The sequence below is a fragment of the Balaenoptera musculus genome, chromosome 3 (genome assembly GCF_009873245.2).
Source record: "Balaenoptera musculus isolate JJ_BM4_2016_0621 chromosome 3, mBalMus1.pri.v3, whole genome shotgun sequence".
Taxonomy (NCBI): Eukaryota; Metazoa; Chordata; class Mammalia; order Artiodactyla; family Balaenopteridae; genus Balaenoptera; species Balaenoptera musculus.
In genome coordinates this window covers 14,076,578-14,090,729 of record NC_045787.1, presented here as the reverse complement: position 1 = coordinate 14,090,729, position 14,152 = coordinate 14,076,578, and the positions used below count along the sequence as shown (strand labels likewise).

The 14,152-nt window shown below is 43.4% G+C and overlaps 1 protein-coding gene across 1 annotated transcript in view; it reads left to right on the top strand.

Moving 5' to 3' along the window:
- RETREG1 (reticulophagy regulator 1) overlaps positions 1 to 14,152 on the top strand; it is a 127,674-nt gene that overhangs the window by 33,620 nt on the left and 79,902 nt on the right. Inside the window, exons 2-3 of the mRNA XM_036847240.1 lie at positions 190 to 296; positions 6,058 to 6,088. Coding sequence (XP_036703135.1) covers positions 190 to 296; positions 6,058 to 6,088 — 138 coding nt within the window. The remainder of the gene's footprint in view (positions 1 to 189; positions 297 to 6,057; positions 6,089 to 14,152) is intronic.

Here is a 14,152-nt window from a genome sequence, read left to right as displayed (position 1 = left end):
AGTGCTTTTATTTCCGTGACTTTGATGCCTATTAAGTAACTTTCATGTGGTCACATTGAGGGTGCTTTTGACACGTGAAATCATTATTGAATGTATTTTTTGTTTCTGTGGCAGGAAGTAAACCTAATTTTTGAAAAAAGGTACAATCCTCAAGTTGAAATAATGATTTGTCTGTTTTTGCTGCGATAGGTTCCTTGCACTGACTCCGTGGAGAGTGTATCACCTGATCTCCGTCATGATCCTTGGACGTGTTATTATGCAAATAATAAAGGATATGGTTTTGTCTAGAACAAGAGGTAAGAAAACTCAGCATTCTTTTTTTTTTTTTAAAAGGGTTTGTGGAAGTCTTTTTTTTTTTTTTAATTTATTTATTTATTTATTTTTGGCTGTGTTGGGTCTTCGTTTCTGTGCGAGGGCTTTCTCTGGTTGTGGCGAGCGGGGGCCACTCTTCATCGCGGCGCGCGGGCCTCTCACTATCGTGGCCTCTCTTGTTGCGGAGCACAGGCTCCAGACGTGCAGGCTCAGTAGTTGTGGCTCACGGGCCCAGTTGCTCCGCGGCATGTGGGATCTTCCCGGACCAGGGCTCGAACCCGTGTCTCCTGCATTGGCAGGCAGATTCTCAACCACTGCGCCACCAGGGAAGCCCCTCAGCATTCATTTTTATGGTATTTAATTTTCTAGACCCTGAATGTCTGACCTTTGTATGGGCAAATTAACTGAGCGGTCTTTGAAATGGAGCAAAATAACAGATTATATAGGCACTGACCTTTCTATTTTGAATGTTTGTTAAATATTATTTTTAAATTTATTTAATTTATTTACTATTTATTATTTATTTAAGTGATGTTGTCCGTAGTCATAGCTACTGCTGCTGGGCAAAAGGTTTGTGTGTGTTGGTTTCTCTTTTGGCTCTAAGTGCTGTTATTTTAAATACCATTTTGGTATTCAAGTAGGCTGCAGTGAGGATATCAGTTAAATATTTATTACATCCCACATGATGAAACTGGGCCATTGGAAAATGGGCTAGTTTATATAAATGTCTTCTCTGCCTCTGTGGAGAAAAACAATAAGTTCAGGGCTTAAAAACAATTAAGTAACGGTTAAATACATTTCTAAAAATGAATTGAAAAATAAATTCATTTTAAACACCAAATTTTTCAAAAAATTCAGGTGAGAACTTGAATTATTTAAAAAATTTGCTTAAGGTTTTCTGAGTAATTTAACTATATCATACATCCGAGTCAAGCTTTTCCATACTTGGAGGAGCTTCTTTCTACCAGGGTTTGAGCTAGTTTTTGTAGATAGACAAAAATCCCTGCTTGGAATAATTGAGCCCCATGAAATTAAGTGAAGTAAGATTGATTTGATCAAAAATAGCTAAAAGGGGGTTACAGTGAAGCAGTTGATTCCACTAAATGTAACCCCAGATGGAGGGATGATTTTGGTAGGGGTCCATATAGGTGGAGGCACATAAGAACTGTCCAGGGTCCTAGCCCTGGCGGGGATACTGAAGCTGCTTGTGGGAGGCACTCTTTCCTCCCTAACACTGACCCTGGGACCAGGGGTATAGGCTGTTACGGATGTACCATCATCTGTTACGGATGTACCATCATAGTGTTCTATGGTGCGCTTTAAATCTGGTTTATATTTTAAGTCTTTATGGTTCTTAAACTAACTCATGTGTAAACCATTTAGAAAGATTGTTTTACATGGGTATGTTTCAAGGTTTGAAGGTGATTCCTTCATTCGCTGTTCTGGGAAGGTGAACCGATTGGTTTTGTCCAGCTATTGCTTTTCTTGAATCTGTAGATTTAGTTTATATTCTTGTACACATTCTTCCTTCTCTCCCTCTTCTCCTCCCCACCCGCCTCTTTTCTGTTTCAGAGAACAGACACCTAACTCTCTACCTTCTAACCCTAACAGGCACCTGGCCTGATACTTTCTGTTTACTCCAGACGTATTAATTCTGCCTAGAGGTGGGACATCCCCGAGCTGTAGGGCTTTGTGCTGGGGTTGGTGAGATCAATGCATGGTGATACCAGTGTTTCTGCCTTGATTCATAACTGATGGAGGAGAACCTGTTTCTCTCAAATTGATTTGGTAACATTTTCACCCTCTAGTTGCTCCCTCAGAGGAATCTTAGAAGAAATAGCCACTTAACCTATTTTACCTGCAGTCATTCTAGCTCAGTAGGGCAAGGGACCTCACAAAGCAAGCTGAGCATCTCGATGTTTTCAGTGGTGTACAAATTTGGTCCCAGTCTGGGCACAAGTTATAAGGAACGGACAAATGGTGGGGGGGGGGGCAAGGAGGAAGTGGAAAGACTTCGTGACTGTCCTTTTCTCACTCTCACGAGGACCGTTCCCTGCGTTGCCTCACCAGCTTGATGTTCTTGCAAACGTGCAACTTTTGTATTAAGTTGCAGGAAAGCTCTCCACTGCAAAGATTCAGTCCTTTAAAAAATTGGGGTGGTAGGGTGGGAAGAATACCAGTCTTCTAGAGCTAGTTGGCTCCATTTCTCAGCTGTGGAGAGGCCCCGTCAAAGACCGTATTGGTTTCCTATGGCTGCAGTGACAGATTACCACAAGCTTGGTGCCTCAATACAACAGAAATGTCTTCTCTTGCAGTCCATAATCAGTATCATGGGGCCAAAATCAAGGCGTGGGCAGGGCCGCGCTCCCGGATTCCTGGAGCGTCCCAGCTTCTGCCGGTTCCTGGTATCCTTGGCTTGTAGGGCATCTCTCCAGTCTGTGCCTTTGTGATCCCATCACCTCCTTCTCTGCCTGTGTCAAATCTCCCTGTGCCTTCCTCTTATAAGGACACTTGTGATTCCATTTGGGCCTCACCTGGATAATCCAGGACGGTGTCCCCATTTCATAGCCCATAACTTCGTCATGTTTGGTAAATCCCATTTTCCATGTAAAGTAACATGTTGCAGGTTTCGGGGATTAAGACCCGATACCTTTGGGGCCGTTATTCAGCCTCCTACATAATCCGAACCTCTTTATCCTGTGAAATGGCAAATCCTCCTTATACCACAGGGTTGTCTAAGGGTCAGACAAGAGCGTGAAACAAAAGCACCTCAGTCAGTAACGGGGCCCTCTCTTCAGCTCCGACCTGCGACCGGAACAGCATGGGTCTGTTCACCCATCAGCCGGTCCACGTTGAGCGCCTTCCTCTCCCCAGTGCCTCTCTGCCCGAGACCACCTCTCACGCTCCAGCCTGTAGGGCGGGCATTTGTCACAGGCCAATCTTTCCGTCCGGGTTTTCACCGGGGGACGTTGCTGTGAATACAGTGTTTCTACTGCCTGAGGAGAAAAGGAGAAGGCAGGACTCATGGCCGTGCTCTCCCAGCGCTCCCGGTCTGTGGCTGAAGCAGCACTGGTGCCTGCGTCGTCCTCTGCAGCCGAGTCTTTTAGGACAAAGGCCCATTGAGCCCCATGCATGGTCGGCCGGAGCCTGGCTCTGCAGGCCCTTCAGCCCAGGGCCCTGCGGTGATGAACTGGTCTCTGGGCGGCGCAGAATCGGCTTCAAGTTGGGTCCAGAGGCGGGGATGGTAGCTCCGTGGCTTCACCCAGAACCGCCTGGCTCTCATGAGCTACCCTGGCCCCACGGCAGGAGCAGTGAGGAAAGGACCCCCAGGTCACCTGGCCCCTCGCCTCTCCGCCAGCTTCCCCGCTTCCCACAGCATTTTTGGCTGAAGGGATTAAGATTCTCTTGTTAAGATTTCATTGTACCCCTCCTCTCCCTCCATCATATCTTTAATACCGTCTTAGGTACTTAATACGAAATAGGTGAGCAGAAGCGTGGCGATACCTTCTTGGGACTTAATCGTTGCGAAACCCAGGGACCCCGTGTCTCTGGTTTCTGAGTCACCGGTGTGGACGCCCTCGGCCGTGATGGATTTCTCGCTCACGGTCTCGCTGTTGTGTGCTTGACTGTGTGCTCCCCAGAATTAACCCCTTCCTCTGGGCTCTGGGGATGCTTCTGCGGTGTGGGAAACTCCTCCTGCGGCCTTCAGTTTTTCTTGACCACCTTCTCCTTCTGTCTCTTTGCCAAAGAACCAGTAATTTCCACACCCCGCTGTCTTTGAGATGCTTTTCAACAACTGCACTGGGCAGTGGAGGAGGGCTCAGCAGGTTCCCACACGCCGCCTGTGCAGGCGTCGCCAAACACTGTCCCTTTATGCCTTTCCTCCCGCCAAATCTGCACCATCCATTTGATGCCGCCTTCTGGTCGCGGTTGAACGTGGACCCACCTGGATTCGTGGCCTGTGAACTGTAGGCCTTTGTGCCCATGCCACGCTCTGTCATTCCCGCTTGTACCCTGGTGGCTCGTGTGAAACCCGGCTTCGGTCCCCGAGACCGTCCCTGCACCTTTGACCTTAGCCTTCGCAAGTTCTGTCTCCAGCCCCTGCAAGGCTGGCAGTCAGTCCTCGGTGCTTCCTTCTGTCCGGCCCCACCCCGGCCCCTCACTCCCATTGCACCAGCTCCGTGACCCCAGTTCAAGCGCGCTTCTGCTCGGCCTCTTACACTGCACCGTCCTTAGCCCTGTACTGCCCCACCCTGGTCTACGTTCAGTGATCGCGGCGCTGCTGTGCCCACCATTCTAACGTCCTCGCTCCCTTAGCCAGCAACTGTACTCATTTTTCCAGTATTTTTGTTATAATTAACACAATTGTATTCAGATTTCAGGTGTACCACATAGTGACTCAATATTTTATACATTGTGAAATGATCACTGCAGAAAGACCAGTTACCATCTGTCACCATACAAAGTTGTTACAATATTATTAATTAGATTCTGTATGTGTGCGTTACATCCTCATGACATATTTATTTTATAGCTGGGAGTTTGTACCTCTTAATCCCCTTCACCTGTTTTTGTTTATCTCCCCACCCCCTCCCCTCTGGCAACTATCAGTTTGTTCTCTGTATCTATGAGTCTGTTCCTATTTTGTTTCTTCACTTGTTTTTTTAGATTCCACATATAAGTGAAATCATACAGTATTTGTTTTTCTCTGTCTGACTTATTTCACTTAGCATAATACCCTCAGGTCCATCCATGTTGCCACAAATGACAAGATTTCATTCTTCTTTATGACCAAATATTTCATTGTAATATATGTATACACTACATCTTCTTTGTTTGTTCATCTAGGCAGAAAGTAAAACCAGGTCAATTGCACAATTCTAATAATCTGATAAAAGGATTCAAGCAGTTTGGAGAAACTTTTTCCTGTGGCTGAATTTTAAGAAGGATTTATCACATGCATCTTTACTAGGGGATACTGAAGAACAAAAGGGACAACACCTTTGGCTTTTGTTCGATGGAAAAAGCAGAAACCACCTCTTGGCCATTTCTTTTCTTGAACTTCATTAAAACTGGTAGCGGGGAGTAGAGTGTCAAGGCATAGTCCAGTGAAGAAAGTCATTGGAGAATTAAGAAAGCAAATGAGATCTAGGTGTGTGTGTGTGTGTGTGTGTGTGTGTGTGTGTGTGTATAAATGTTGATTTCATTTGAGCATAGATATAAGCTCAAAACACCTAAAGAATGAATAGATAAAAATCTCCTTTCTCAAATAGTAGTTGTTTCAGTTCTCCTTTGTCAGTACCATTTCAAAGTTCACCTTAAATACCACCTCTGTTACGGCTGCTTTCTTGACCAGCCACATTTTCTCTCCTCCCTGAACTCCCATGGCTTATGTTTCTTGTAGAGTTCCTACACCACCTGCCTCGGTTCAGGTTTGCTGGAGTGCGGGTTCGGTCTGCCCCACTGGACAGTACGGTCCCTGAGGCAGGACCATGTGTTATACGATGCTCCATCTTCCATGGTACCTATCCACGTGTTTTGCATGTAGTAGAACCTCAGTGGATATTTGTGGACAGCTTGCCTGAATGAGTTATGGTAGCAGAAGTATATGCTGTATGAACTGATCGTTTCTAGAGTTTTAAGATCTAAGCGGTCCATTTTAAATAGCTCAGAATATTTCTAAGTTGAGAAATGCCTCAAGAGGAAAATACCTCCATTAACATTTCACATTTACTTCTATTGCAGGTGCACAGTTGTGGAGAAGCTTCAGTGAAAGGTAGGGAACATTCTTTTCATGTTATGGCTAATGGAGGGCAGGTGGGAGAGGTGACCGGGCCGCCGAGATGCATCTCTGAAACCATAGTTTAGTGACAGTATTGATCATAGTAATCTACAAGAGTGAGAAAGAAAAATACAGTCGAAGTGAGGGCGAGGATAAAATCAGGACTCATTCTAGGAAATAGTTCGTGTCTTGCTGTAATATTGGGCCATGTGCACGCGTGAGAGTCATGATGTGTGAGGATGGGGGTGTTTTCATTGGGGATTTCCTCTCAGACCTCATTTTGGAGCCTGAGCAACGTGCTGTAGTGGGGGAAGAACAGGGCAACCCCAAGTCCCGGAACTCTGCAGGAGCATTCCCGAAGGTTAACCAGGCTGTCGGTTCAGAGAACTCTGGGGTAAGGAGACGAGGAGGAGGGGCTGAGAGGCTTGTAGGTGGGAGGGTGCAGCGAATGTCCACAGGGCTCTGGGCTCCTTGTGCAGCCACAGGCAAATGAGTCCCCTTTTCATTTGCCATCCCCCATCCTGAAGCAAAGGCTCTCTTCTCACGTGGAAGAGAAAAGAGGTGGGGCAGGTGATGAGAGGACCAGAATTCACATCACCAACTGTGCATATGAGAAGTGGAAAAGTGAGAAAATGTAAGGGTCAGTGTTCCAGTGAAATGAATTTTTGTAGTTAGTTATTTGTTTAAACTCTGCCTTAAGAATACCCTTGTATGACTGACAGAGGGATGGTTCGGTGCTCGACTTGCATCAAAGTAGACAACATGCAGTGAAGGCTCACAACGGAAACAAAGTAACGCCTTTAAAAACCCATGAAAAAAACCATAACCTGGTATATAATGTACTCTTTTTTTAAAATAAATTTATTTATTTTGTTTATTTATTTTTGGCTGCATTGGGTCTTCGTTGCTATGCGCGGGCTTTCTCTAGTTGTGGCGAGCGGGGGCTACTCTTCGTTCCGGTGCGCAGGCTTCTCATTGCGGTGGCTTCTCTTGTTTCAGAGCACGGGCTCTAGGCACGTGGGCTTCAGCAGTTGTGGCACGTGGGCTCAGTAGTTGTGGTGCACGGGCTTAGTTGCTCCGCGGCATGTGGGATCTTCCCGGACCAGGGCTGGAACCCGTGTCCCCTGCATTGGTAGGCGGATTCTTAACCACTGCGCCACCAGGGAAGCCCCTATAATGTACTCTTAGAAGCTGTGCTCATGAAAATAATGCTTACTTCAGGTGTAAAGGCTAATTTTATGATCAGTTTACTTCTGCGTGCTTGTTCCTTCATTTTGGAGCCCAGATTTTCATGGGCAGAATGTAAACTTGCCAAAGACTCAGCAGAGGGAGATATGGGCTATAAGAAGGGAAAGCTGGTCCTCCAGGCACAGACCCACCCCTGGCCTGGCAGTCCAGGTCCTGGCTTCCGTCCTGCCCCTGCAGACACACTGGGCCTCCTTGGGTAAGTGTCTTAAGCTTTCTCTGCAGGTGTTTCCCCATTTGTCAGGTGAAGAAATTGAGCGTGCTCCCTAATTCTGGTTGGAGGAAGAAGATCTGACCAAGTGAGTTAGTGTAATTTCAAAGAAGTTTTAAAAGCTCTTCGAAGCAATACTCTTTCAGATTTACTGATACTCAGTTTGACCCGCCAAGGGCTTTGCTGAAGCCCTTGCTGTCCACAGCCCTTCTGAAGTAGTTATAAGTTGCCTGGGAGAATTCCCACTGTGCACTTCCTCTTAACATAGAAATTATTGGAATGTTTGATAAGGATCTGGAAAAAATATTAGCTATTAGTGAGCACAGCAGGACCAAGGCTCTCACTTTGCCAGTGTTGGGTTTGGTCAGGGAGTGAGTAGCTCCTTATAATGCGGCTTTTTTAAGATTTATAATATTCCACTCGTTGGGGAGCTGCCTATGTGCCCCCAGAGAAGCCATGATCATGGAAATAGGCTTTTTTTAGGGAGGGTCTCATTTACTTCAGGATCACCCAGATGGATATTCAGATGCAGCTAATTTTCCATCCTGGTCCCAACCCTGCAGCTAGTGATCTTGCCAAGTTCACTCCTCTCTTGGCCTCAGTTTTCTTACCTGCTGAGTGAAGAGGTGAGAGAGAATCATCTCGAATATCGCTTGCAGCCCTAAAAAGTCTATGATGTGATTGGAGGGGGATTAGTGTTCCTTTCATATTGTTATCCTTTTACCTCTTGGTTTGGCCAGTGCCTCTTTCAAAGTGATTTAATTCACACTAGAAAGGATACTTTCCAAAACTTTTTCACTGCACTTTCCATTGTGTAATTTCATTCTGATTTCTATTGTTCACGCTGGAGATGTGAAATTAAAATATGTTTTGCTCTAATTTCTTTGATGATGATTTGGTTTGTTATTTACAGTGACTCTTGGCATCTGGTACTTGCTAGTGCCGTGTTTTTAACATTGAAAAATTCAAAACCACCTTATTTGAAGAATAAAATACAGTGCTGGATAGGAGGATCTTTGCAGGCAGAAGGAGGTGCTGTTTTGCTCATGTGAGGCAGGTGGGATTAGGATCTTTCCACTTCCAATGTCTGAGGTGCTGAGCTCAGAAATTTCGCCCTCACTTGGCGGTAGTTAGAAATCAACATTTCTAAATCCTAAAAATGATAAAATATGATCTCAACTACAGTACCTTGCTAAGTGGGTAAACCCTAAGCATACAAGCAAAAGAATTAACATCAATGCAAACACTTTCCACCTTAGGAAACTGGATGTTTCTTCTTTTCTAATATACGGAAATTCTCCTTAATTACTGGTGGGAATGCAAAATGGTACAGCCACTTTAGAAGACAGTTTGGTGGTTTCTTACAGAACCAAATATATTCTTATCATACAGTCTGGCAGTCATACTCTTTGGTATTTACTTAAAGGAGTGAAAACTTGGGTCTACACAGAAAACAACACACAGATGTTTATAGCAGCTGTATTCATAATGCCAAAACTTGGAAGCCACCAAGATGTCCTTCAGTAAGTGAATGGATAAATAAACTGTGGTACATCCAGACAATAGAATATTAATCAGCACTAAAAAGAAATGAGCTATCAAGCCATGAAAAGACATGGAGAAACCTTAATCATATTACTAAGCAAAAGAAGCCAATCTGAAAAGGCTATGTACAATATGATTCTAACTATAAGACATTCTGGACAAGGCAAAATTATGGAAACTGTAACAAGATCAGTGGTTGCCAGGGGCTCGTGAGGATGGGAGGGATGAACAGGCAGAGAACAGAGGATTTTTAGAGCAGTGAAAATAGTCTGTATGTTACTATAATGGTAGATACAGGTCATTACACTTTTGTCCACACCCATAGAATGTACAATGCCAAGTGTGACCCCTAATGTAAACTCTGGGTTTGGGGTGATTATGACGTGTCAATGTAGGTTCATCAGTTGTAACAAATGCAGCACTCTGGTGGGGAACACTGATTACGGAGGAGGCTGTGTGTGTGGGGGCAGAGGGTATATGAGGAATCTCTGTGCCCTCTGTTTGATTTTGCTGTGAACCTAAAACTGCTTTAAAATAATAAAATCTATTTTTAAAAAGTTAAAAAAGGAAAAAAAAGAGATCAGCATTTCTCCCCCTCTCCCCCCTCCCCACCCCCCGTGACAGCCTGCACAGCTGGGATTCCCAGGTCTGTCTGCCAGGCGTGATTGTTCCTCTTCCCAGCATTGCGCTAGTGGCCTGCGCTCAGCCTCAGAGTGAACCAGGCCTTTTCTCTGTAGGGCTTGTTTAAGGGCCATGAAATTCACTGTTCAAAAGGTGGATGAAATCATGGACCACTCTGCCTTCATTATGCCGTTGTAGAGCTTTTCCATTAAAAAGGAGCTCCTTGAAAAGGGAGCTCTGTGCACTGTTGGCAGGAATGTACGTTGGTGCAGCCACTATGGAAAACAGTATAGAGGTTGCTCAGAAAACTAAAAATAACACATTCAGATGGTCCAGTAATTCCACTCCTGGGTCTAGATCCAAAGGGAATGAAATCACTGTCCTGAAGAGATGTGTGCACACACCTGCCCCGTGTTCACTGCAGCACTGTTCACAATAGCCAAGACTTGGAAGCAACTCAGCGTCCACCAGTGGATGAATTGATAAAGAAAATTGGTATATATACACAATGGAATGTTACTCAGCCATTCAAAAAGAAGGAGATTCTACAACGTGGATGAACCTGGAAGGCGTATGTTAAGTGAAGTAAGTCAGACAGAGAAAGACAAATACTGTGTGATCTCCTTTTTATGTGGAATCTAAAAAAGTTGCTCATAAAAAAAACAGCAGATTGGTAGTTGCCAGGGCCGGGGGTGGAAGCAAGGAGGTGTTGGTCAAAGGGCACAAACCTCCAGTTATAAGATGAATGGGTTCTGGGAAACTAATGTGCAGCATAGTGACTCTAGCTAACAGTACCATATTGTGTACTTGAAAGTTGCTAAGACAGTAGATCTGAAATGTTCTCACCACCACAATGACAAAATGGTAATGATGTGAGGTGAAGGATGTGTAAACTATCTGTTGTGGTAATCATTTCGCAATATGTACATCTATCAGATCATCATATTGTGCACCTTAAACTTACACAAGGTTATATGTCAATTATATCTCAGTAAAACTGGAAAGGAAAGTAAATTTTTCCCTCCTATAATCCTAGTGGCTTATTTCACAGACTCTGGGAAAAGTTGCTTTTGTCAGCTAAGCTTAAAGCATTTCCTCCAAAATTTAGCATGAAGATGGTGATGTCTATGTACAAGAAGGGTATTCACAAGTATAACGTGTTATACCTAACTAGTAAATAACAGTAAAGCCAGCATCAAATTTCTGACGTCATCAACAATAAAAATTGGATCATTTTAATCAGATGCCATTCACTTATCAATTTTTGTACCTGGAAAGTTCATTTTGTGCGAATGTGATTCTCAGTGTGTAAGTCCTGAGAAGGGCTGGTGCTTGCCCTTTTTCTTTACTAAACAGTATAAGCCCCAGCTCTGCAATATGAACAGGATCTATACGGAGCAGTCTGTCAACTGAACCAAATTAACATCTTCTATGGCTCGTTCCTAGTCTTGGGATGAAACGTGACCCGTGGTATCATGGCTCTTAATTCTCGTGCGACTGTGGCTGCTGACTGAGTAATAGCCTCTGTTAACAAAGGAGAAATTGTGCCCATTACCTTTAAAAACATAAAATTGGTTTCGGTTTGGCCTGGTTTTTCTAGGGAAGTATAAATTAGAAAAAAGTACTTTTACTTACGTATACATCGATCATTCAAAATTTCTTTCCCTAATTCTTTAATAGTTTTGTACGTTATAATCCAGATGAAGGAGCTCTTCTCATCATAAATCCTGTTTTACTGTTCAGTGTCAATTTACAGAAAATACAATTCTTTCATCAACGCTACAGATTTTGGAAATTACGGCTGAGAACTCTGGGATTTAATAACAGACATCGCCAGAATCCCGATGCCTCAGCCGGTGTCTTTCACAGGAAGTGGGGAGTGGCTTTCCAAGAAGGTAACGAGGGCATCAGATCTACTTTGCCTTACCTTGAGCTGACTCTTGGGGTGGGCACAGCAGAGAATTAACAGACGCAGTCTTCCTAGAGCCAGCAGGGGTTAGCAGGAGTTGTGGGCTTTTTGCCTGCAGCTTGGTCAAATCCCAGGACTCCCCTTTTGAGCTCTCTCTCTCTCTCTCTCTCTCTCTCTCTCACCTGCTCTTAAGAGAAGCAATTCTGTGGCCCTACTTGGTGAGATGAAATGCCCTTTTGTCTTGTCAACTTCCAGATAATTGCCACAGTGTTCTGTTTCTATTTTTTTCTGGAGAAAAGGAGCCAAGAATTGTCGGTTGTAAAGCCCAGTCCTGAGCTTGCCCCAGCTCATAGGCCCAGAACCAATTGGAGCATGTAAGTAAGAGCCGTCTAATTAATTAAATCCTTGAGCACAACACCATGCTTCCGTTAAAAGTGAAAAGTCATCTAGCATTTGCTAAATTGTCTCCTCTGAGGAATAGAATTTAGTGTGAAAACTGCGTATTCTGTATTTATGAATCGTCATCACTCATCAAAATTCCACAGACAGGAGGAATCACCAAGTCAAAAGCACTAAGTAGTCACATGGTAGCTTAAAAAGTTTTCTTTCTTTCTTTGCTATTAGGCACAGCAGTAATTCTGACTCATGCATTGAAACTACTAGATTTTACAGTTTTAGTATTTTCAAAAGTGCCTAAAATCACCTTGTAGCTTGTATTTTGTCACCTTTCTAAGAAGGCATACCATGTGGAAGCTTTATTTTTTAACTTCAGCCAGAACTGCGCTTAGGAAGCCACATCTCCATGAGTTTTAAAAGAAAGTCTTGCTGTGAAGGATACATTCGACTGGATTAAATGAAAAATTCTTTTCCTCAGAAAAAAAAAATTCACTTAAATTCAGAATATGCTGGATTTTTTAACACAAGCATATCTGGGCTTGGGGAGTCTTTGGCTGGAGATGCCTGGGCCAGCCTGGGGGCAAAGCACCACTTTGAAAGTCTCTACCCTGCCAGCATAAAAATCCGAATAGGCCTTTTATTTCTTTTTTCAAAAATAATAATTGAGCACAATTCTGTAGTCATATATCGCACAATGGAGAGTTGAAGCCCTTTGATTCCTGTCTCTCCGGAAAGAACGGACCCATTCAGCAACTGAGAGATGGTGAGCTCTTAGGCAGCGCGGCTGCAATGTGGCTTAGAATTCTCCACCCAGATTCCAATCTGTTGTGTTCATTCTTAAAAGTTGTACTTTGACAATCAGACCAGTTGAAGACAAGTGCGGAACAAAGGACTACAAGCCGTTTTGAAAGCTGTTTGAGGGCGAAGGGGACAATTCTGCTTCTTATCTCTTCACCCTCAGTGGGGTCTCTACATAAAAAGTGTTGACTTCCTAAAAATGCCTCATGCTAGAACTTTAAGGGCTGTTTTTTCCTCTCAGGAGCCCCTCAAGCTAAAAGCCCTCCCTGAAACTGACGTGCATCTTCACAACAGCAACTGATCTATTTCTTAGGCATTAAAAATAAAATGAAACAGGAAGTACAAATTATTGTGTATAAAATAAATAAGCTACAAGGATATATTGTACAATGCAGGGAATATAGCCAGTATTTTCTAATAACTATAAATGGAGTATAACTTTAAAACACTGTGAATCACTATGTTGTACACCCGTAACTTATATAATATTGTACATCAACTATACCTCAAGAAAATAAAGAAAGAAAATGAAACAGGAAGCACATTTCATAGCCCACTGGCTTCATTGACAAGGGAGACAAATTGTTAGACCTGTTCCTGGCTGTGCATTCCTTTCATGAGTAACATGTTCTCCTTACATTCAAGCAGATTTATCAAGTCAAAACGTGGGCAGGAAACCAGGAGTCAGGCTCTCAGTGAGTCTGGGAGCAGCAGCCCCTGACTTAATACTCAGGGCTCCTAAGTAAAATGCACTCGATATTATATTTTATTACAGTTTATAATTTTCGGTTTTGATAATTTGGGACATTTCTTAAAGCTAATGTAATTCCATAATCTTATTCAATAACGAGTCCAATCAGCTTTTTTCCCCCATTATTTTAGCTCTGTTTCATCTTTGCTTAATTAAAAATGTGTGTACGTCACTGTTTTCTGTGGCTTCATCCTGGCTGTCTACAGCCACTTCATAAGAAACAAAAATTCCAGCTTTGATCATTTTAATCTATGTTTTCAGATTCTCTCAGGCTCCTTGCTTATTAGGTTTGATTAGGTACTGGATCCTGCATTATTAAGGATTTGAGAATGTAGTTCACTTATAAATATATCAAGTAATTAAGCTAGACTAATTGTTACCTAGTAGCATTCTTGCTTCAATAAACTTAAATTACCAGAAGGAAGAATGGTTAGTAGTTAATATTTCTCTTAACTTTCCCTGGCCTATGCTGTGATTATTTGAACATAAATTAAGATTTCACAGGTATTTGAAACTTTTTGTCCTTTGTCTGTCTGTCTTTCTGTCTCTTTCTCTTTCTCTTTGTCTCTCTCTCTCTATTGT